Source organism: Leptodactylus fuscus, chromosome 9 (assembly GCF_031893055.1).
Source record: "Leptodactylus fuscus isolate aLepFus1 chromosome 9, aLepFus1.hap2, whole genome shotgun sequence".
NCBI classification, from domain to species: domain Eukaryota; kingdom Metazoa; phylum Chordata; class Amphibia; order Anura; family Leptodactylidae; genus Leptodactylus; species Leptodactylus fuscus.
This window is the reverse complement of record NC_134273.1, coordinates 22,631,777-22,655,341: the sequence shown is the minus strand read 5'-3', so window position 1 is coordinate 22,655,341 and position 23,565 is coordinate 22,631,777. Positions and strand designations below refer to the sequence as shown.

The following is a 23,565-nucleotide window of genomic DNA, read 5'->3' as shown; positions in this document are numbered from 1 at the left end:
TGGAAGCAACGGACGCAAAATAGGACAAGAATAGGACCTGTTGTATATTTGGCGGCCTGGACTGTCGACTCTCGCAAGGGATCCTAAATTCACGGCCATGTGTACGGACCCATTGAAATGAATGGGTCAGTGTGCTATCCATGAAATACATGGATATCACATTGACACGGCCACGTTCATCTGCAACTGGCCTTAGGAGAGACAATAAACATCTGAGTGGTGGTGGGCACCTACAAAAAACAGTTGTTCAATGGGGCATGTGTACTAGCAGGTGGCTCGGTACTTTATATAGTGGCCGGGTAGCAGTCAATGCTCAGCCCCTATACAGCCCATGTAGCTATCGGCTTCTGCCTCCATGCATTGTATGGACATCAAAAGTGGACCCAAAGATCCATATGGCAGCCAGCTGTTTGCCGTCACCGATCAGATTATTATTGCCCATATTAAGGATTCTAAAAAATTATGGCCAACCGCTTTAATGTACCAAATGTTTGCTTAGCTCACTGTGCAATTTGTGCTGCCGTTGCGTTTCACTGACTGGCGTGCCATGCCGTTAGCATAGGTGTGCTTCGACGATAACTTTGCAGCACACTGTGCCATACAGGTTGGCGATTGCTACATCTGTACATCCTGCATTCTCTAGTAATTAATTGTCTTTATTGCGCTTGAAATTTTGGAGATTTTCCATCTGAATCCAAAATTAGCAAGGTTGACTGGTCACATAGTAAGTCTAAGTTGTTGGTTTCGGAAATGCCAGCTTGTAGAACTGTATTTGCCACCAGAGACGCTTCTTTATGAAGTCCTGGACCTGTCGTAGTAATCATAAGCCAGGTGGTGATATCATTAGCTTACAACAACATCTGTTGTGAGGTTTGAGAGGGACCCGGTAATCAAACACCCATGTGTCTCAGGTCCGGATTCCAATAGAGGATCTACATGGACCATGCAATATTTGATGGAACATATTGTAAACCGCTCATCATTTAACCACGAGGAGGTGCGACAAGTGGGGTAAGAGAGAAATTGCCGAAGATTGGAAATATAAAAAAAAAAACTGAAGGAGCTCATTTTCGGAACAGAAGGGAGCTGGCTGCTTTTTAATGAGTGGCAAGTTCATTAACGGGGCCAATGTTCCATTAATAATGTCGCTACAGCAGCTTTTCCCTTTGCTGATACTCTGCTCCATTAACCCATTCCACTCACAATACAAAGTCAATTCTGCTCCATTAACTTTTCCATACATAAGCAACCCAAAGGAAATCTCCTTGAATATCAACGCCGAAAAATAAATATTTTCAATGTCTGCTAAGTCCATTAAAGGGATTGTCCATTTTCAGACCAATTTTAGGAGGAGAATGTTATTGTTCATGTAATGAAAAGTTCTATAGTTTTCCAATATACTTTCTGTATTAGTTCTTCACGGTTTTCCAGATCTCTGCTTGCTGTCATTCATTCGGCTTACTTACAGTGGATAAAAATCAGTCCATGGTCATCTGACTAGTCACAAGTTGTGCACCTGTAAGTTCATCAAATGACCATGGACTGTTTATCACATGACTATGGACTGTCTATCACATGACCATGGACTGTTTATCACATGACTATGGACTGTCTATCACATGACCATGGACTGTATATCACATGACCATGGACTGTATATCACATAATCATGGACTGTCTATCACATGACCATGGACTGTCTATCACATGACCATGGACTGTATATCACATGACCATGGACTGTATATCACATGACCATGGACTGTATATCACATGACTATGGACTGTATATCGCATGGCCATGGACTGTCTATCAAATGACCATGGACTGTATATCACATGACCATGGACTGTCTATCACATGACTATGGACTGTCTATCACATGACTATGGACTGTATATCACATGACCATGGACTGTATATCACATGACCATGGACTGTATATCCCATGACCATGGACTGTACATCACATGACCATGGACTGTTTATCACATGACTATGGACTGTCTATCACATGACCATGGACTGTATATCACATGACCATGGACTGTATATCACATAATCATGGACTGTCTATTACATGACCATGGACTGTCTATCACATGACCATGGACTGTATATCACATGACCATGGACTGTATATCACATAATCATGGACTGTCTATCACATGACCATGGACTGTCTATCACATGACCATGGACTGTATATCACATGACCATGGACTGTATATCACATGACCATGGACTGTATATCACATGACTATGGACTGTATATCGCATGGCCATGGACTGTCTATCAAATGACCATGGACTGTATATCACATGACCATGGACTGTCTATCACATGACTATGGACTGTCTATCACATGACTATGGACTGTATATCACATGACCATGGACTGTATATCACATGACCATGGACTGTATATCCCATGACCATGGACTGTACATCACATGACCATGGACTGTTTATCACATGACTATGGACTGTCTATCACATGACCATGGACTGTATATCACATGACCATGGACTGTATATCACATAATCATGGACTGTCTATCACATGACCATGGACTGTCTATCACATGACCATGGACTGTATATCACATGACCATGGACTGTATATCACATAATCATGGACTGTCTATCACATGACCATGGACTGTCTATCACATGACCATGGACTGTATATCACATGACCATGGACTGTATATCACATGACCATGGACTGTATATCACATGACTATGGACTGTATATCGCATGACCATGGACTGTCTATCAAATGACTATGGACTGTATATCACATGACCATGGACTGTATATCACATGACCATGGACTATATATCCCATGACCATGGACTGTACATCACATGACCATGGACTGTTTATCACATGACTATGGACTGTCTATCACATGACCATGGACTGTATATCACATGACCATGGACTGTATATCACATGACCATGGACTGTATATCACATGACCATGGACTGTATATCACATGACCATGGACTGTATATCACATGACCATGGACTGCATATCACATGACCAATGGACTGTATATCACATGACCATGGACTGTATATCACATGACTATTGTCTGACTTAAATCCACTGGCAGTAAGCAGATTGAATGACAATAAGCAGAGATCTATAAAACCCCGAGGAACTGATACAGAAAGTATATTGGAAGATTGCACAACTTTTTATTATACAAACAATAACATTTGTCTCTTAAGATTGGTCTGAAAGCGAACAACCCCTTTAATTTGAGTACTGTTCAGTTAAAGGTGGTTCTTAAGGATGAAATAGAGCCACAATGTCCTTGCAATATGTCATCGATACATGTCAAAAAATTTATAGGTGCAATTTGTGATTTCGGAACACTTTCGGCTCCCAGAATAATAGGGGGCTTAAAGGTTCCGTCCACTTATAAAACAACTGTTCATACATGAATAGCGCAAATAAATAGAACAAAAACTTCATAATATATCTTATTAAATAAAGGTTTCCTTCTCCATTTATTAGTCTAATCTCCTCTTTTAGCTTCACAATAGTCTATGGAGAGGGGAGGGAGAGGAAGAGGCTGTTGTTGGCAGATTTATCATCCCATTTGGTGAAGTGGTAGACTCATATCTTGAATGTTAATAGTTTCAGAAGAACTTCCTAACCCACAGTGTTTAGCAGCATTTATTTTTTTTCTAGCAGTCGCCTCCTCTCCCTCCCCTCTCCATAGACTTCTATGTAACAGTAACTCAGCCTGATAAGTGGAGAAGAAAACCTGTTCTTACATAAGATATATTACAAAGTTGCTTATATTAAATTGTAATATTCACTAATGAAAACTTATTTTGTCATTGTCAATCACTGAGTAGGACCGCCCACTGGACTCCTAAAATCCAGAAAAAGTAAGAATTGGAATGAATAAATAACAAGTTATGCTTAATATTTTCTCAAAAAACTATATATTAGTCCTGCTCTATAATATGCTGCTGTAGATTGGACACCATGTTCAGGGTGACGGATACCCTTTAAAGCATGAAGGCTATATGGATGTTATAGAGGGGGTCCTTTAATTGATAGCCCCTTATATGCCAGAGTGAAGAGCCAGACACAAAGTCAATTTCACTGTGACCTGAACCACCCCCGTACTGGAGAGATTGCTTTGCTTACCTCTAATCTATAGACCTAATGGCTTACGTTGCGACTGAAGTCCAAAAAAAACAACTCTAACTGTTCTTAGGATAGAATACATTTTTATCGTTAGACCTTTTCACCCAATGTTCCATGAAAGGTGTTCTGCCAGTTTGACTTCAGCTATTATAACGCTGTCATCTACTTGCTCAGAAGCGAAATAATATGTTTTGCGTTATATCGAATACACTACAGCAGATTTATTACAGGCAGGACGCACTAGGGGTCTGGAAATGGGAATTTTCAATGTCAACTATTTCAGGTAAACAGACTCTAGAGAGGTTTGTAAAGACATTGTGTCATCCTATAGAAAATATACAGCAGCTATTCTTTACATTAAGAATCAGTCTATTTTTGGCGAGCCAAGGGAGAGCCTCGGAAACCGGTTTAGGTGATATGTTACTAATGCGGCAAAAGGAAATCCGGCATCCGGTCAAGTCAATATTTACGTAAATTTTTAGAAAAAATGCACAAGGTACTATGAACCTCCATATAATGTCATATATGCCTTGGCATCATATGGAGGTTTATAGGGTCTATGTAAATGTTGACTTGACATATTATAAGTTACATTTTAATGGAGTAACCGGATGCTGGATTTCCTTTTGCTGTCTTCATTCTACCTTCAGTGCATTAACCGTGCAACGGTTATACTTTGCAAGGACGGTGATGTTTTTCATAGCCCCCATACTTTTTTCCCCCCTTTCCAAAGACTGTTTAGATATGTTACTAATACCTTATAGGTCTGGTTTGTCCATCTGTTTATGGGCATCTTAAGCATCTCTACAAGAAAGAAGATGCATCCATTTGTTATGACTAGAGATGGCCGAACCACTTGATTCGATTCAAATATTCCAAATTGTCCAGATTTTAATGAAAATTGGGGATTTGACTTGGACAAACCAAAATGGCCTCCGTGATATACATTGCGGTAAACTATTATACCCAGGGTCTCTTCTGACCCCACAGAATAATAGGAGGAAGCCCAGCGGTGGTAAGAAAAAACAAACATTCATACCGTTCTTCACCTCTTTTGGGCCTCCTTGCATGGTCTCCTCTAGAGATGAACGAGTAGTATTCGGTCGAGTAGGTATTCGATCGAATACTACGGTATTCGAAATACTCGTATTCGGTCGAATACCACGCGGTAAACACCTTTACGTTTACCGCGTGGTATTCAACAGAGTACGAGTATTTTGAATACCATAGTATTTGATCGAATACCTACTCTATCGAATACTACTCGCTCATCTCTAGTCTCCTCATGTGCCTGGGGTCACCTCTGAGGCCTGTGTTTGGGGCTCAGAGGCTAAAGCCAAATCACAGGCCTCAGTGGTGACCTTGGACGCATGATGTCACTGAGAAGATAGAGTTGGAACGCAAGATGCCAAGAAGAGACCCAAAAGTGGTGAGGGAAGGTGAGTATGAATGTTTTTTGAAGAGACCCCCAGATAAGATGTGACTTCATCTATTGGCAGTAGTAGATGTAATGATGAGTCAGTAATGTTGTCTATACAGGTGTTATCTTCTATTGTAATCATGACTGCTACCACTACCCTACTGAATTTCCAAGTGTCAGTTTTTTTTTATTATACATGAAATGGCACTACATATAGTTACAGAAAAAATTCAAACATATTAAAAAATTCCTTAAAAAAATGTTCCATTTTGAAGGTTCTTCTTCTATCTCATACATTGTCAGACTGTCTCATCAGAGTATAAAAGGTCCATCCGATGGACCCAGACTCCGACAATAATGATACAGCAGAAGACAACCAAATTTGCAGAGTATTATGGTCCATTTCCTAGGGGTTGTTGGCCCCTACAACAATTGTATGCGGTGGTCCCAAGCAACCTGGGACTAATGAAGTATATACATAAATTGCATGCGTTCTCATCAATATAAGGTCAATGGGCGAATTATCCGCCTCCATATTATGTAGGCAATAGACTAAGATAAGATGGTGCATTCATTACGCTACAAATCCTAAATTTGAAATGTATCCCCTATGGGCTTTTTTAAGGTTTCCCCGCGTAATAGAAATTGGATAACTGCGGCACGCTGTCATAGAGGGATATTATTACTAAGGGGAAATCTATGTCCAACATCACTAGGTTCAATTTCAGCTGATACAAATCCAAAGTGTTTGTCTCACATGACACGAAGCCTTATGTTATCTCTCATTATGCCTCGGGCAACCAAAAAATAGCTAGTTAGACCTGCTAGGATGAAGAATACACCTGAACGTGTTATGTATATGGATGGCGGAGATGGCGAGCACTTTTATAATCATCAGATCGGGAGAATATTGCATTCCATTACATTAACTTCCTGATTCTATCTAAATACATTGTCAAGGGATTGCTCGGATAATGAACTTCCTGCAGATAATCAACCAAAGGCAATTTTCCTACTGCCAAACCCCTCGCAGAGCTAAGAGATCAAACAACTTTCCATTGACAGGACTGTCTTATCCAGTCCTGTAAATCCTTAGCTCCCTGCATTCTGGGAATTATTCGCTTTTCCTACAATGCATATCTTAATGAAACTCGGAGATGCAACTCAAGGCTCCTCTCATGGCAGAGGTGTTAATCACTACTATCGTCCAGAGGCTACTGCTTCATTAACCCCTGCTCCGTGTACCTTAATGGCTCCCGTGGTGATCTGAATGTGGTGCAGCTGCCTTAGCGCACTCTCCCGGTCCATGAAATATGAAGCTGCCAGCTGGTGTAGAGTATCCAACGTGGGGGCAGATGCGTTCCCACGCACTCCGGCTTCTCGCTTCAGTCTTCCCTTATCCACAAACATAGTGAGCGACTCTTCACCTGAGAACAGAAGCAAATATAAGAGTAATTGTAGGTTACAAAGAGCTCGCCATATTATTACATGTATACCGATACCGTAATAATGACAGATATCTTATCATTTCCAACCAACATGACAAAATGTAGGACTCAAGGCTAAAAATATTGATGACCAATCCCAAGGAGAGGTCTTCAGTATCAAATTGGTGCAGGTCTGATTCCCAACGCTCCATCAATAAGCAGTTCACAGCAGCTGATACACAGAGAATGGAGCAGGAAGCAGATAGCGCCGTTATCTGCATAGTGGCTGAATCATGTCAATGCAGCTTATCTCCCATTCAAATGAATGGGAACTAATCTGCAGTAACTCTATAGAGAACGGTGTTGTCTGCTTCTTGCTCCGTTCTCTGTATCAGTTGCTGTGAATGGGGTCATCAATATTTTTAGCTCATGAAATCATTTTAACTTGTAATACCCCTTTAGAACAAATATCATGCTAAAAATATCTTGATGTTTGGAAATGCCCTTTTTCATACATGTAGACCCTTAAAGGGAGTCTACAACCCAGAAACCCAAAATATCAAACCAGCCACTGTGCATGGTAGGGGGGCATCATGAGGATATATATAATTATAGATAGGGGTTGTCTTGACCCAACCTTTGGTAACAGAACAAGTCCTACGTGGGTCACCCAACAGGACATATATATAGGGGTTGTCTTGACCCAACCTTTCGTAACAGAACAAGTCCTACGTGGGTCACCCAACAGGACATATAGATAGGGGTTGTCTTGACCCAACCTTTGGTAACAGAACAAGTCCTACGTGGGTCACCCAACAGGACATATAGATAGGGGTTGTCTTGACCCAACCTTTGGTAACAGGACAAGTCCTACGTGGGTCACCCAACAGGACATATAGATAGGGGTTGTCTTGACCCAAATCAAATATTCTCTTTAGCTCGGGACCTTCAAGCTTTTCAGATGTTGTCCATGAGATTTAGTAACCGGTCTTCCCACGTGGTCTTTCGTTGCGTTCAGAGGTGAACACCGCTCAACAGATATTCAGAAACAGATTAACATAAATCACAGCTTATTACGCAAAACCATAAAAGCAATAAGGCTATACACAGAGGTGCCACTATCATTTGGCAACATGAAGTAGATGCCTCAAGCAGCAGTTTGGAAGGCAGAAAAATTGAGCAAGTTAATTACAAAATAATAATTTTCTCGCTGTAAATTAGGGATGTATAACTTGTGCGCTGAACTAATGATGATTTAAGGGCCAATACGCAAAAATGTAATATATTTAATATTTTATAGAAGCTTGAACTTCATCGCCATAAAATGTATCTCTGCTCCTGCGTCCAAGGCTACATGGGGCTTCTTTCATTAAAAACCTGCTAAAGAAACATTTCTGCAGCGATAAGGAAGCCGAAATCTATGAATTCCCAGTAACTAACTATTACCGCCAGTGTTTCTTTTCCTTATTACAACAATTCACTAGGCTACTTATTTCATATATGCAGAATATATGGAATTATATTCTATACAGGATATTGAACAGTGATGTCATAGGTGTTTGAAGACCCACTTAAAGGCTATATTAACCCTATAAACTATCATTTGTTTCCATTAGTCAAATTATGTTCAGAACAAACATCCTACCATTTGGTGCCCCAGTTGGAGCAGAAGTTGGTTTCATTGCTTTGTATTAGGGTTGAGCGTTCGGGATCGGAAAAGAGATTGGATTCCGATCGGCGATCGAGCAAATTTGACGATCAGGATCGGCTGGATAATGATCGGAAATAGGATTTTAAAATCGATCCTGAAATTTCAAAATCAGCTCAACCCTACTTTGTATATGTGTATTGCCATATCTACACTGTTGTCATTTCTGCAATGCACCTTTAACAGGACATATTGAGAGTTAAGATGATGATTCGATAGCTTAGTAACCTCTAGTAACATTAGAAGAGAAGACAGTCTCCTCTTCCCTGTGTTCGGAGGAGGAAATAGTAAGGAGTTTGCAGGGGTGAACCTGGGCTTTCTGCCGTTTGAAGCGGATGTCAGAAAGCTCCCGAGGAGGGAGCGTGGTCACAAGAAATGGGTGGGGCCGATCGGAAAGGGGGCAGGGCCGAGTGGAGAGAGTGGCGTTCGCAGGCAGAGAGCAGGCAGGGAGAGGACCTGCTCTCTCTGCCTGAGTGTGAGGGGCGGCCGCTGGAGCAGCGCTGCGTCCAGCAGGGCCGCCCCAGTACACCGCTCGCTTCCCGTGTTGGGCTGCAGACACAGTGACGCTAAGCCAGTCCAGGACAGCTTGTCCTTGACTGGCTTAGGTCAGTAAAAATGCTGCCCTCCCGAGGCCCTGGCATAGCGCCGCCTGAAGCGGTCGCTTCAGGTTGCCTGATGGGAGGTGTGGCGCTGGGAGTTTGAGCTAGAGTCCCTTGTAAGGCTGGATGTCAGTCATTGTGTTGTTCTGTAGTCAGGAGATGGGAGCAATCCCTGCTCATCTGGTGGAAGTTGAGTGCAAGAAGATACTATGAGGTGTGAGAAGGTGACATATATCTGGGGGCTATATCTCCCCCCAGATTTTTAACTTATGTGTGGTCCAGTGTGGGTCTTGAGTAGGCTTCAGCCCAGGTATTGTTTCTGAGCTTGTTTCTGGGCCATAAAAGGCTGCAGAGCCTGGAAGCGAGAAGAGAAGTCTGGGTGTATCCAGGAATACTCAGAGTCTGGTGAGACCTAACTGTGTTATTTTGTTTGTCCGTGTGGTTGGTAGTAAGCCACACGTATAGTTAGCCTATTCTGTACTAGTTACAGCTCAGACGAGCAGGGTTTTGTTTTCCCTTTTGCCTGAAGTTAAGACTGTATTTCATTTTGCTAATTTTTGTGCCTGACGTGAAGGTTAATTTATTTTTCAAATAAATCAGTTTGCACCAGACATTGTGTCCCTGTCTCTGACTGGTTGGGTCTGCACCACTGCTGCTACCAAGCTACCTACCTCACAGAGAGAAATCATTATATAGAGCTCATGGCTACCACGGTGTGTTAGACTCAGGTCAGACAGAAAACCCTTTTGTATCTGTGCCAGGGGAATTACAGATATTTTCTGGATAGAGATAGACTTACTGCATACTGTACAAGAGGAAAAATGTCCATGTGAGGGAGAGACTGTCCATCATCTATTATCATACAACCTTCCGCACCATCTCAGGGGATGTTTTTAAGAATTTTTCCTCCATTACATTGATTTAGTTCAACTGTTTGTCACTGGTTCTTATCAGTAAACTATGAGTTTGGGTAATCTACAACACCATCTTCTCAGAGAGTCTTACTCCTGTATTCACCATCAAGGACACTCCAACCACCATCAGACTCAGGAGGAGTCTTTCATTACAATGAGGGGAAAACTACAATCAGAACCATACACTCTCCGAGCCGCTCTATACTGCAGCAACCCTCAGGAAGATGGGGGGGTCTAATAGAGATCCTTCTCACTGTGACCACAGCTACTTCTACTCCTAACCTCTTGGCCCTACTTATAATGGGCTGCTGCATAGTTAAAGCTATAGTCTTCTAGACATATACCAAGGGTGTAGTCTGGTACTGCAGTCATGTAAAGAATCTTTGCAGAATTCTTCATAGTAATCTCAGCTTGCATTGGCCTATTAGCAGATATGGAACGGGGGAAAAGAATTGTAAGTAGAGATGAGCGAGTAGTATTCGATCGAGTAGGTATTCGATCGAATACTACGGTATTCAAAATACTCGTACTCGATCGAGTACCACTCGCTATTCGAATCGAAAAATTTGATGCAGAACCAGCGTTGATTGGCTGAATGCTATACAGTCGGCCAATCAACGCTGGTTCTTCACCTACCTTTAGAAGTCTTCTCCGCGCAGCGTCCCCGCGGCGTCTTCCAACTCTGAATTCACTCTGCCATGCATCGGGCCTGGGCAGAGCCAACTGCGCATGCCCGTGCTACAAGAAAATGGCCACTTTGACTGTAAGCAGCCATTTTCTTGTAGTGCGGGCATGCGCAGTCGGCTCTGCCCATTCCCGATGCCTAGCAGAGTGAATTCAGAGCCGGAAGACACCGCGGGGACGCTGCGCGGAGAAGACTTCTCGGAGAATAAAGCCCAACCCTCACTCGTGGACTTGGTAAGTTCAATTTGATCGAATGTTGCCTACCCCTGAAACGAGCATTTTTCCCCCATAGAGTATAATAGGATTCGATATTCGATTCGAGTAGTCGAATATTGAGGGGATACTCGAAACGAATATTGAGTATTTAACTACTCGCTCATCTCTAATTGTAAGCACACAGGCTAGAGTGCTATAAGAAGGGGGGGGGAGGAACATGCTTCACTGAGGAACACCCATTGAGCTCAGAGCTTGCATGTAAAACATGTCAAAGAAATCATACCTAAAAGTACTTTTATACAAAGGTAAAGGTATGCAGTTCTCATACATGACATTAAAAACCAATACCGCCAAAAGTAAAGGTATTTTGGCATATTAGTTATACTAATGACCTGGCATCTTTGCTATATGCATATCTATACTACTTATCCAACATTTGCAATTCCTGGAACCCATCATGAATACTGGGAACCGTAGAGTAATTATGTTTCTTCATACTCTCGTGGTTACAGGTCACGGACTAGTTACAGTTCCATCATAATTTCTAACAATGTATTGACTCTTCTTTCTTCTGACATTATATGGAGCCCTTTGAGGTAAACAAGTAATTAGTTTTCCATGTAATAAGTGAAATGATCTTTTCACAGAAGTGAGCAGTCTACTTGGCTGTGAGGGCTCCGGCTTGGAGTTTCATCTTCATCGCTGCTGTAACATTTTTGACAAGTGCAGCGCCGATGATATGCCATCCGCACACTTCTATTCACATCTTGTGTAAACATGTGCCAAGTCTCCTCTGAAGGAAAATGGATGCGAAAAGGAGGGGGAAGATGGAGGTTAAGAAGGGGCAAAACATATGAAGGATGATGAAAAAAAAATCAGTGGTGTGAAGTAGGTGAGAATGAGACAAGTGGGCAGCAGGTTGGGACCACAAATGAGATGGTTGATATTTAATTCCTCCAAAATCATTATAATTATTTCAGGTCTCTGTCAGGTCTCCTGTAAGAGAACAGTCTAGGATAAAGGAGCAGAAGATGAGCTCAGGCATATGCAGTGCTCTTTGATGTGATTCGATATTTAGGTGTAAAAAGTAGAGATGAGCGAACAGTGTTCTATCGAACACATGTTCGATCGGATATCAGGGTGTTCGCCATGTTCGAATCGAATCGAACACCACGTGGTAAAGTGCGCCAAAATTCGATTCCCCTCCCACCTTCCCTGGCGCCTTTTTTGCACCAATAACAGCGCAGGGGAGGTGGGACAGGAACTACGACACTGGGGGCATTGAAAAAAATTGGAAAAAGTCATTGGCTGCCGAAATCAGGTGACCTCCATTTTAGACGAATAGTGGATTTCAAATCCGGGTCATATGAGAATGTGAACTTTGTGACTATGAGACAGGGATAGCTGTACAGGCAGGGATAGCTAGGGATAACCTTTATTTAGGGGGGAATGTTATTAAAAATAACTTTTTGGGGCTCTATCGGGTGTGTAATTGTGATTTTTGTGAGATAAACTTTTTCCCATAGGGATGCATTGGCCAGCGCTGATTGGCCGAATTCCGTACTCTGGCCAATCAGTGCTGGCCAATGCATTCTATTAGCTTGATGAAGCAGAGTGTGCACAAGGGTTCAAGCGCACCCTCGGCTCTGATGTAGCAGAGCCGAGGCTGCACAAGGGTTCAAGCGCACCCTCGGCTCTGATGTAGGAGAGCCGAGGGTGCACTTGAACCCTTGTGCACCCTCAGCTCTGCTACATCAGAGCCGAGGGTGCGCTTGAACCCTTGTGCACACTCTGCTTCATCAAGCTAATAGAATGCATTGGCCAGCGCTGATTGGCCAATGTATTCTATTAGCCTGATGAAGTAGAGCTGAATGTGTGTGCTAAGCACACACATTCAGCTCTACTTCATCGGGCTAATAGAATGCATTGGCCAGCGCTGATTGGCCAATGCATTCTATTAGCCCGATGAAGTAGAGCTGAATGTGTGTGCTAAGCACACACATTCAGCACTGCTTCATCACGCCAATACAATGCATTAGCCAGTGCTGATTGGCCAGAGTACGGAATTCGGCCAATCAGCGCTGGCTCTGCTGGAGGAGGCGGAGTCTAAGGTCGGACCTGACTGGTGTGGAGCGATCTTAGACTCCGCCTCCTCCAGCAGAGCCAGCGCTGATTGGTCGAGTTCCGTACTCTGGCCAATCAGCGCTGGCCAATGCATTCTATTAGCCCGATGAAGTAGAGCTGAATGTGTGTGCTTAGCACACACATTCAGCTCTACTTCATCAGGCTAATAGAATACATTGGCCAATCAGCGCTGGCCAATGCATTCTATTAGCTTGATGAAGCAGAGTGTGCACAAGGGTTCAAGCGCACCCTCGGCTCTGATGTAGCAGAGCCGAGGCTGCACAAGGGTTCAAGTGCACCCTCGGCTCTCCTACATCAGAGCCGAGGGTGCGCTTGAACCCTTGTGCAGCCTCGGCTCTGCTACATCAGAGCCGAGGGTGCGCTTGAACCCTTGTGCACACTCTGCTTCATCAAGCTAATAGAATGCATTGGCCAGCACTGATTGGCCAGAGTACGGAATTCGGCCAATCAGCGCTGGCCAATGCATTCTATTAGCCCGATGAAGTAGAGCTGAATGTGTGTGCTAAGCACACACATTCAGCACTGCTTCATCACGCCAATACAATGCATTAGCCAGTGCTGATTGGCCAGAGTACGGAATTCGGCCAATCAGCGCTGGCTCTGCTGGAGGAGGCGGAGTCCAAGATCGCTCCACACCAGTCTCCATTCAGGTCCGACCTTAGACTCCGCCTCCTCCAGCAGAGCCAGCGCTGATTGGCCGAATTCCGTACTCTGGCCAATCAGCACTGGCTAATGCATTGTATTGGCTTGATGAAGCAGTGCTGAATGTGTGTGCTTAGCACACACATTCAGCTCTACTTCATCGGGCTAATAGAATGCATTGGCCAGCGCTGATTGGCCGAATTCCGTACTCTGGCCAATCAGCACTGGCTAATGCATTGTATTGGCTTGATGAAGCAGTGCTGAATGTGTGTGCTTAGCACACACATTCAGCTCTACTTCATCGGGCTAATAGAATGCATTGGCCAATCAGCGCTGGCCAATGCATTCTATTAGCGTGAACTGAGTTTGCACAGGGGTTCTAGTGCACCCTCGGCTCTGCTACATCAGATTGCTACATCTGATGTAGCAGTGCCGAGTGTGCATCAGATGTGTAGTTGAGCAAAACTGACTCAGCACTGCTAAGTCTGCATTCGCATAGGAATGCATTGGCCAGCCTTCGGCCAATCAGCGCTGGCTCTGCCGGAGGAGGCGGAGTCTAAGGTCGGACCTGAATGGAGACTGGTGTGGAGCGATCTTAGACTCCGCCTCCTCCAGCAGAGCCAGCGCTGATTGGCCGAATTCCGTACTCTGGCCAATCAGCACTGGCTAATGCATTGTATTGGCTTGATGAAGCAGTGCTGAATGTGTGTGCTTAGCACACACATTCAGCTCTACTTCATCGGGCTAATAGAATGCATTGGCCAATCAGCGCTGGCCAATGCATTCTATTAGCGTGAACTGAGTTTGCACAGGGGTTCTAGTGCACCCTCGGCTCTGCTACATCAGATTGCTACATCTGATGTAGCAGTGCCGAGTGTGCATCAGATGTGTAGTTGAGCAAAACTGACTCAGCACTGCTAAGTCTGCATTCGCATAGGAATGCATTGGCCAGCCTTCGGCCAATCAGCGCTGGCTCTGCCGGAGGAGGCGGAGTCTAAGGTCGGACCTGAATGGAGACTGGTGTGGAGCTATCTTAGACTCCGCCTCCTCCAGCAGAGCCAGCGCTGATTGGTCGAGTTCCGTACTCTGGCCAATCAGCACTGGCCAATGCATTTCTATGGGGAAAAGTTAGCTTGCGAAAATCGCAAACTGACAGGGATTTCCATGAAATAAAGTGACTTTTATGCCCCCAGACATGCTTCCCCTGCTGTCCCAGTGTCATTCCAGGGTGTTGGTATCATTTCCTGGGGTGTCATAGTGGACTTGGTGACCCTCCAGACACGAATTTGGGTTTCCCCCTTAACGAGTTTATGTTCCCCATAGACTATAATGGGGTTCGAAACCCATTCGAACACTCGAACAGTGAGCGGCTGTTCGAATCGAATTTCGAACCTCGAACATTTTAGTGTTCGCTCATCTCTAGTAAAAAGCTGTTTTACATGTTTATGGAACTCATAGAGGAAGCCATAGAGTCCCAATCACTCCACTAAGACATGGAGGAAGCCATAGAGTCCCAATCACTCCACTAAGACATAGAGGAAGCATATGAGTTCTGCTCCACCAACAAACACATAGAGAAAGCTGCGAGTCCTGCTCCCCTTACTCACACATAGATAAAGCCTATGAGTCCTGCGTCCCCAACGCACATATAGATAAAGCCTATGAGTTCTTCTACCCTTACTCATACATAGATAAAGCCTATGAGTCCTGCTCCACCAACACACACATAGAAAAAGCCTGTGAGTTCTGCTCCACTTAGTCACACTTAGAGAAAGCCTATGAGTCCTGCTACCACAACCCACACACAGATAAAACCTATGAGTTCTGCTCCCCTTACTCACACATAGATAAAGCCTTTTTTTTTTCAAATAAGAGTAAGTAAATAATATATAAGCAATGCCACCATTTTTTATCTACTATATGACTTGTATATTGCATTTATCAACAGTTTTAGCCCACTTTATGCTCCATTTCTAATTCTTGTAGAGTAGAGTAGCTTCTAAAATATCTCCCATATGGGACATAAACAGAGAAGAGCTGATCCTCCTCCTCCCTCTCTATAGCTTATTGTTAGGGAATAGCCAGATGATAATTCCCCAGAAGCTGCTGGCGAACCCTGGAGGAAGGGGCACAGGGACAGTGAGCCCTAAGGTGAAGCCCCCAACTGTCCCTTCCTATTGCCAGGCCCTATCCTACGTAATAGGCGGCAACTTGTATAAGTGATACACAAAATGCAGACAAGACAAACAACAACAAAGGGAGGTCAGCTAGCCAAGGGTTCGGTAACAGTCGAGCAATGCAATGCCAAATCGAAGTCCAAAAGAATAGTCAGTAGGGAAAGCCAGAGGTCAAGGATTAGAATACAAGTAACTAAACAGCAAGAGACAGCCAGCAAGCATGAGGCAATAACAGGAACCAGTGTTAATGTGAGCAAAGACTAAATAGGGGAGGAAGAACCCGCCCTGAACCTGACAGGAAGGCAGGCTGTCAATCACAGGGCAAGACAAAACTTAACCACTGAATGGACAGAGGCAACAAGGGCAAAAGACGAGTGTGGTGCAAATACAATCACAGAACTAGAGCCGAGTTCACATAGTGCAACTAAAAACTTTAAGCAAATTATCTAACTGCACATGCCTCCTGCACTGCAGCACGCGAGCAGAGGGTTATGCAGAGACCCGAACAGGCAGAGATGTTACACTTATACTTAGAAGTAGCAGCAGTGTGCAGCACATTACACAGCAGTACCAAACAGTGTTATTTTTAATCCAGCACTGAGATGTAGTAGGACACTATAAACAGCAGCCTCGTTGTGTATCTCTCTGCAGCTACTCCATCCTCCCCTCTCCATAGCCTTCTATAAGTCACAGATGTAACCAGATCCCTCATAGTAACTGATAATGTTTCTCATCTCTCGACTGAGGATGGATATTACCAGTGAATTTATAGCGAGCAATCTGTGCAATAGACCAGAGGGGAGGAGAGGAATCTGCTAAGTGAATATCTATGTAATAATACATAGCATAAAGTTTCTTTTCTGCTTGGTCTACTAATTTAAGGAGGAAAGAAGACATCTACCTAAATTTGCCTAAACCTATAAGAAGGTTTAATTTAACCCCCTAAAAACCTCTTTCCCTGAAATGATGACTTGACATATTTCTGCTTTACATACATCTTGCATACAAATTCTTTAAATCTGCCTTTCATTTAGTGTCTTTGTCCTCTTTGTGCCGCCGTCTATACTCAATTCCCCCACCCAGTTTTGTTCTCCATCTCCTCGTCTTCCTCTGCTCCTGCAGTCAGTCTCATTTACTGGTAGACGTCATCTTGACTGGAAAGTGCTTTGTTTGAACTGAAGCAGAATTTGCATGAGCTTTGTGAGGACAAACGTGACCGAGAAGCTCTGGCTGAGGATTGTCCGTAGTAACTGTCAGGAAATCAGCATTCATGTTCCTGGGAGGCTGGAAAATGACCCTTTCTTCTCCTAAAGACATAGGTCCTATTTGTAAACATTTCACTGGGTTGTCCCTGCTTTTCATAGGAAATCGTGAGTTGCATATGCAAATTCATTAAAATAATTATAATAATTATAATGTAATAATATAATTTGTGTTACACTTGTAAAAAATTGTTACCATAAGTATTATACAATAGCTAGAAGTGTTAGAGAGTAATTATGGTTATTATTATATTAAGGAGCTTAAACAGAAATCAGAGAACCCCATAAAAGAATTCAAAGTAGACTCCACTGGAAGCTCCGCAAAATGACTTCTCCTTTATTAAAGTTAAACGGTTTGGCCCTTAAATGGTATTTGTCATGTTGTTAGGGAATGGCTAGGACAGCAATTCCCCAGTAACTGTTGAACCCTGGGACGGGACACAAGAGACTGTGAGCCCTAAGCTGAAGCCCCCAACTGACCCTTCCTATTGCCAGGCCCTATCCTACGTAATAGGCGTCAACCACAAAGACAGTCCCTTCCTGTATATGTGATACACAAAACGGAGACAAGACGGACAACAAGAAAGAGAGGTCAGCTAGCCAGGGTTGAGTAACAGTCGAGTGATGCAGTGCCAAATCGGAGTCCAAATAATAGTCAGTAGGGAAAGCCAGAGGTCAAGGATAAGAATGCAAGCAAGAATGGTGACAGCAAGGAGCAAGCACGCACAAGGCAATAGCAAGCATAGGTGTAAATGAGAGTCAAGACTAAATAGGGAGGAAGAACCCACCCCAGGAGTTGACAGGAAGGCAGGCTGTCAATCACACCAATTAACACTTAAGGAACACAGACAAACAAGGGCAGAAGACGGGTGTGGTGCAAATACAATCACAGAACTAGAGCCGTGTTCATACAGTCCGACCAAAAACTTTAAGCCAAGAACCAAACTGCACATGCCTCCTGCGACACAGCACGTGAGCAGAGGGCGGTGCAGAGACCCGAACAGGCAGAGATGTTACACGTGTCCACAGTATCAGTGATATAAGTATGGCCTACATAAATAGGGGTCCCTGAGCCCTCTATGTTAATAGCTCGGTATACAGAAGTAGCAAACACTGATAAGTTGATGCAGCTTCATATAAAGGATAGGGTGCCATAGGTTTTCAGTTTCAGATTGCCCACGGTCAGCCATCAAGGATTCACATGGATGTATCAATGGCAGCAGCACTCCAGTGAATGTTACTACCATTTCACATGTCATGTGATGTTATAGTCAAGTAACTGGTACTGAACTGCAATACTAATCACAACTACAGTTCAATGTAGGGTGCTGTGCTTGTGCCATTATAATGGCAAGGATATCTCCAGCCACAGGGCACATAATGGTAAAGCTGACAGTGCACTGAATTCAGCGCACTGTTGGCTTTCTAGTGGTATGTAAAACCGCATGTGCCTGGGGACATGAAAGGTCCTCTTTAAGAAAACCGTAAAAGCATTGATGAATCAACCTCAGTATGTCTTACTCTGCACTTGGGTTTCCATCCATTGGCTCCTTTTGGGGGCACGTAAAATGGAAAGCCAATCCTCTTAAAAAGCAGTTACCCATGGAAGCCCATGGATCCCATAGACTATAATGGGGTCCACTGGGTTTCTGCTCGCAAGACTGTTCTGTACAAATTTTTCAAGCGGAATGGAGGATGGAAACCCCCAATGGAAATCAAGCGCAGGTGTGAATCCAGCCTTAAACTGCAGATGTTTCTTTCCGTGACCTGAACTCTACAACCCACATGCACCAGTATCACATGACAGAAGTTGTGATGTTGCTTGAGTCTAAGTATAACGAATAAAACTAGCAAGGATAAAAAAAGACATCCGCCCTGCTCCATTTATGTGCCTACCGATGTACATTTCAATATGAATCACCGTTAACATGCCGTACACAGAGGAGAAGACATAAATCCCAGTTACGACAGTCAAAAAATAATAACAAAGCGCTGACAAAACACAGAGGGTGACAACAAACATTTGGTTGAACAAAAAAATATTCAGCCATGCAAAATTGCAAACGACAAACTCAGGGGGATCTATTTGTCAAGGCTGGAGAAGCATGTTCATTTTCATTGCAAGCGCATGCAAGTGTTTGTTACAATTTACTGTATTCGTCAGAGCTCTCATGAGAGCCTTGTGAATGTTCGGCTGAAAATCAATGCGCAAAATAATCAGAGTTTATGGCGGATCAATGTTATTTTTCTACTCATTTGTATAACCTCTCAACCTCTATTTGTAAGCAGACGCCATCTTGGAATCAAAATATCCTGAAGCGTCAGGAAACAAAAGAAAATCCATCGCTCTCATCCTGACTGCTGTACTCCATGTAGACTCCATGTAGACCTCACTTGGGTTTTGAAGAAGACCTGTCAGCTCTCCGGAAGTATTTGGTTTAAGAAATTCTTGTATTTCTTAGAAAAATAACATTTCGGGAGCAACTTTTGTAAGAACTTTTTTATTGGCTGCTCCGTTGTTATTCCTTCTGGAAGCTTTGAATGAATTGCCAGATGAGCTTTAGCATTCTCTTTGTTATAGGGCGATGTACGGAGTGTTAATGTAGGAAAGAATATGCAAGTAAGTTTTACTTAACCGAAAAAGGAAGACAGTAGCTCTCTATAGGTCAGAGTTTGGCTTTCATGAAACGTAAAGACTAGAGATGAGCGAGTAGTATTCGATCGAGTAGGTGTTCGATCCAATACTACGGTATTCGAAATACTCGTACTCGATCGAGTACCACTCGCTATTCGAATGGAAAAATTTGATGCAGAACCAGTGTTGATTGGCCGAATGCTATACAGTCAGCCAATCAATGCTGGTTCTTCTCCTACCTTTAGAAGTCTTCTCTGTGCAGCGTCCCTGCGGCGTCTTCCGGCTCTGAATTCACTCTGCTAGGCATCGGGCCTGGGCAGAGCCAACTGCGCATCCCCACGCTACAAGAAAATGGCCACTTAAGCGGCCATTTTCTTGTAGTGCGGGCATGCGCAGTCGGCTCTGCCCAGGCCCGATGCCTGGCAGAGTGAATTCAGAGCCAGAAGACGCCGCGGGGACGCTGCATGGAGAAGACTTCTCGGAGAATCCAGCCCGACCCTCACTCGTGGACTTGGTAAGTTCAATTTGATCTAACGTTGCCTACCCCTGAAACGAGCATTTTCCCCCCATAGAGTATAATAGGATTCGATAGTCGATTCGAGTAGTCGAATATTGAGGGGCTACTCGAAACGAATATCGAGTATTTAACTACTCGCTCATCTCTAGTAAAGACATGACCTGAGTTTAAAGCCAGACCAGAATATCTCCTCCAAATGGAAGAAAAGTCATCTACAAGAAGCTGTTTAAGGCCCAGTTCGGGTTTCCATTTGGGGAGTCCACTTTGGGATTCCCTGAATGGAAACCTATCCAGATAAAAAAGCTGATTACCTAAGGAAACCCACAGACCCCATAAACTATAATGGGGTTTGTGTGGTTTCCGCTTGGTTTGCACACGAAAAATTCAGAGAAAAAAAGTGCTGCTTAATGGACTTTTCTCTCCACATATTTCATGCTGATACGGGAACGGAATGGCCCGAATGCAGATGTGAATCGGGCCTTGGGGGTATTTTATTTGCCTTGAACACAAGCCCTGCCTCCTGTGTCTCATTCTTGCTCCTACCATCATTCGTTCTCCAACCACCAACAAGCACCAGCCCAGGAGGAGCATAGAAGTATCTGGTTAAGATCCTTCCCACTATGGCTGCCGCATTAACACCCAATTCATTGACAAATTTCCAGCAGTAATAACGGCACAACCTAGGCTTTTAAGAAAAAAAAAATCTCGATTTTTTTTTTTACCATGAATTCGACTGTTTAAAACAGACATATCAGGCGTGCTGACAGGTATGAATATCGGTATGTATACCTACAGAACAATACTCCCTATCTTATGTAAAAAAAAATTCCAAGTCATCCATGGAATGTTCTAGAACTGTCAAGTATCTGGGCAGATACAGGTGAGAAAATGTGCTTTCCCGGGCACATAATTACACTCATTTTCATCCAACATGACTTTGATGTATCAACCAGTGCTATGCATTACCATACTATAAACGGTGACTAAGAAAAATGAGAAGCAAATTATTCCAAGGACCTTACCAAGTGCAAATTTCTGCCTGCACATGTAGAAATAATCTAAAAACATGGCCCACATGCCATAAATCTAAGCACATAGCCGGAGTAATAGGAGAATAAGATATCAGGAGATATTATTTCTCTTATCCTCTATACATATAGGTAATAGTCTACTACATGTACTGTATACTGATTTCACAATGTTATGTTCAAGGGATGGATTCCTCTCCAAGGAAATCTACAATTTAGATATCTGTATTCTAATTATCTTGGAAGATAAGTCTATAAATGTGCATACACTATATGGTACTATGGTAAGGATCAAACATAAGAATCCTCCATCATTACCAAGGTTGTGGAGCAAAGAGTCAGAATCCTACGTGCCAGGAAGGGTGTGCACGCTGGTGCTATTCGGACATTTCCACCACTAGGGTTCTGAAACCACTAGTTCACCATTGACATGGTCCAATATGGAAACATTAGGCACATTACAGGGCACTATGATTTGGGCCCATGGGTGAACCTAGCTTTTTTGCTGCCTGAGACGGACGACAGAAAGCAGAGCGGAGGGGGCGGAGCGGATTGGGTGGGGCGGAGGGGGCGGGGCGGATAGGGCGGCGTTAGCAGGCAGAGAGCAGGTAGGGAGAGGACCTGCTCTCTGCTAAGCGTGAGGGGAGGCCGCTGGAGCAGCACTGCATCCACAGGGCCTCCCCAATCCCCCACTCGCTTCCCGTGCCGGGCTGCTGAGATGGTGATGCTAAGCCAGTCCAGCAAAAATGCCGCCCCCCCACCCCCGCCCGGGGCCCTGGCATAGCGCTGTTTGGGCCCTTCAGACAGAAATCCTTAATCTAGTAGGACCTCAATGAGATGTTGGAATGCAAATAATGCAATTGCACCATTGTTCTTGTATAGGTCAGTAGCTGTTCCGAAATCACATATCACATATTATATTATATCCCAATTCCCATTGACTTGAAATAGGAAGTCAACTTCAAAGAGGGCTCTTATACTTCTACCTTCCGCTCAATCCATTCCTGGCTTCGACCCAAAAAAACGCAGCAAAATCTGCAACAAAAAAAGCATATTTTTCGAAACATGTGGCCTTAGCTTTAAGGAGTCAAATCTGTTAACAAAGTTCCTTTAAGGTTGACTTTCCCTTTAAAGTCAGTAGGAACTGGGTCATATTACAGTTTGTAACTTTGGTGCAGTGAACACCGTATCCATCATCACCCAGCATGCATTGTGATGAGTTCGGCACAGTACTGACCTATACAAGAACAATGGAGCAATTGCATTGATTTATATGGTCTAATGTCTTGACAGTTATTGCAAATTGTTGGGCTTACAATGAAATCTCTATTTCCATTAAAAAGGTTGGAAGATGCAATATATTTAATACAAATAGCAGAGTCATAGCTATAGGGGGTGCAGAGGTATCAGTCACTCCAAGGACTGGTTAACTCTACAGATTTAGGAATCTTGGTATTGAGCTCTACTTCCTCTTCTTAGGCAATGACATCACGTCCAGCCATTAAAACCACTGACAAAGCACATAAGGAACCCAAGTCCCTAAAGCTTGAGGGACTTAATATGGTGCAAAGTATTCCGATGACAAACTCACCTCTGCTTCACCGAGAAACGTTATAGTGCTACATCTGTATTCAGTTCAGAATTCAGCAGAAATAACCGAACACATGAGAACAATGGGAAAAATTAATGAAAACAAGACCCTATTACATGGTACTAAACCTTGCATAAATCCCGTTCCTTGGAAATTAGAGGGTCACCACTTGTTAATTCAGTCTTACTCTGGACCAGTGATAACACAGAGACCCAAGTGATGGGCCTGCAATCTACAAGGACACCGGCGCGCTCTGTACAGATTATGGATTTACATAGGACAGTATGTTGACGGCAGATAAAGACCCGTCGGTCCATCTAGTCAGCCTTTCTAATTAATGGCTTATTCTCAGGACAGCCCTGTGTGTATCCTCAGCACATTGAAATTGGTCTATTGATGTACATTGAGCTACGGCGGCTGGA

At 43.6% G+C, this 23,565-nt stretch overlaps 1 protein-coding gene across 1 annotated transcript in view; it reads right to left on the bottom strand.

The window, feature by feature from the left end:
- BRINP2 (BMP/retinoic acid inducible neural specific 2) overlaps nt 1-23,565 on the bottom strand; it is a 230,714-nt gene that overhangs the window by 134,481 nt on the left and 72,668 nt on the right. Inside the window, exon 4 of the mRNA XM_075287107.1 lies at nt 6,844-7,025. Coding sequence (XP_075143208.1) covers nt 6,844-7,025 — 182 coding nt within the window. The remainder of the gene's footprint in view (nt 1-6,843; nt 7,026-23,565) is intronic.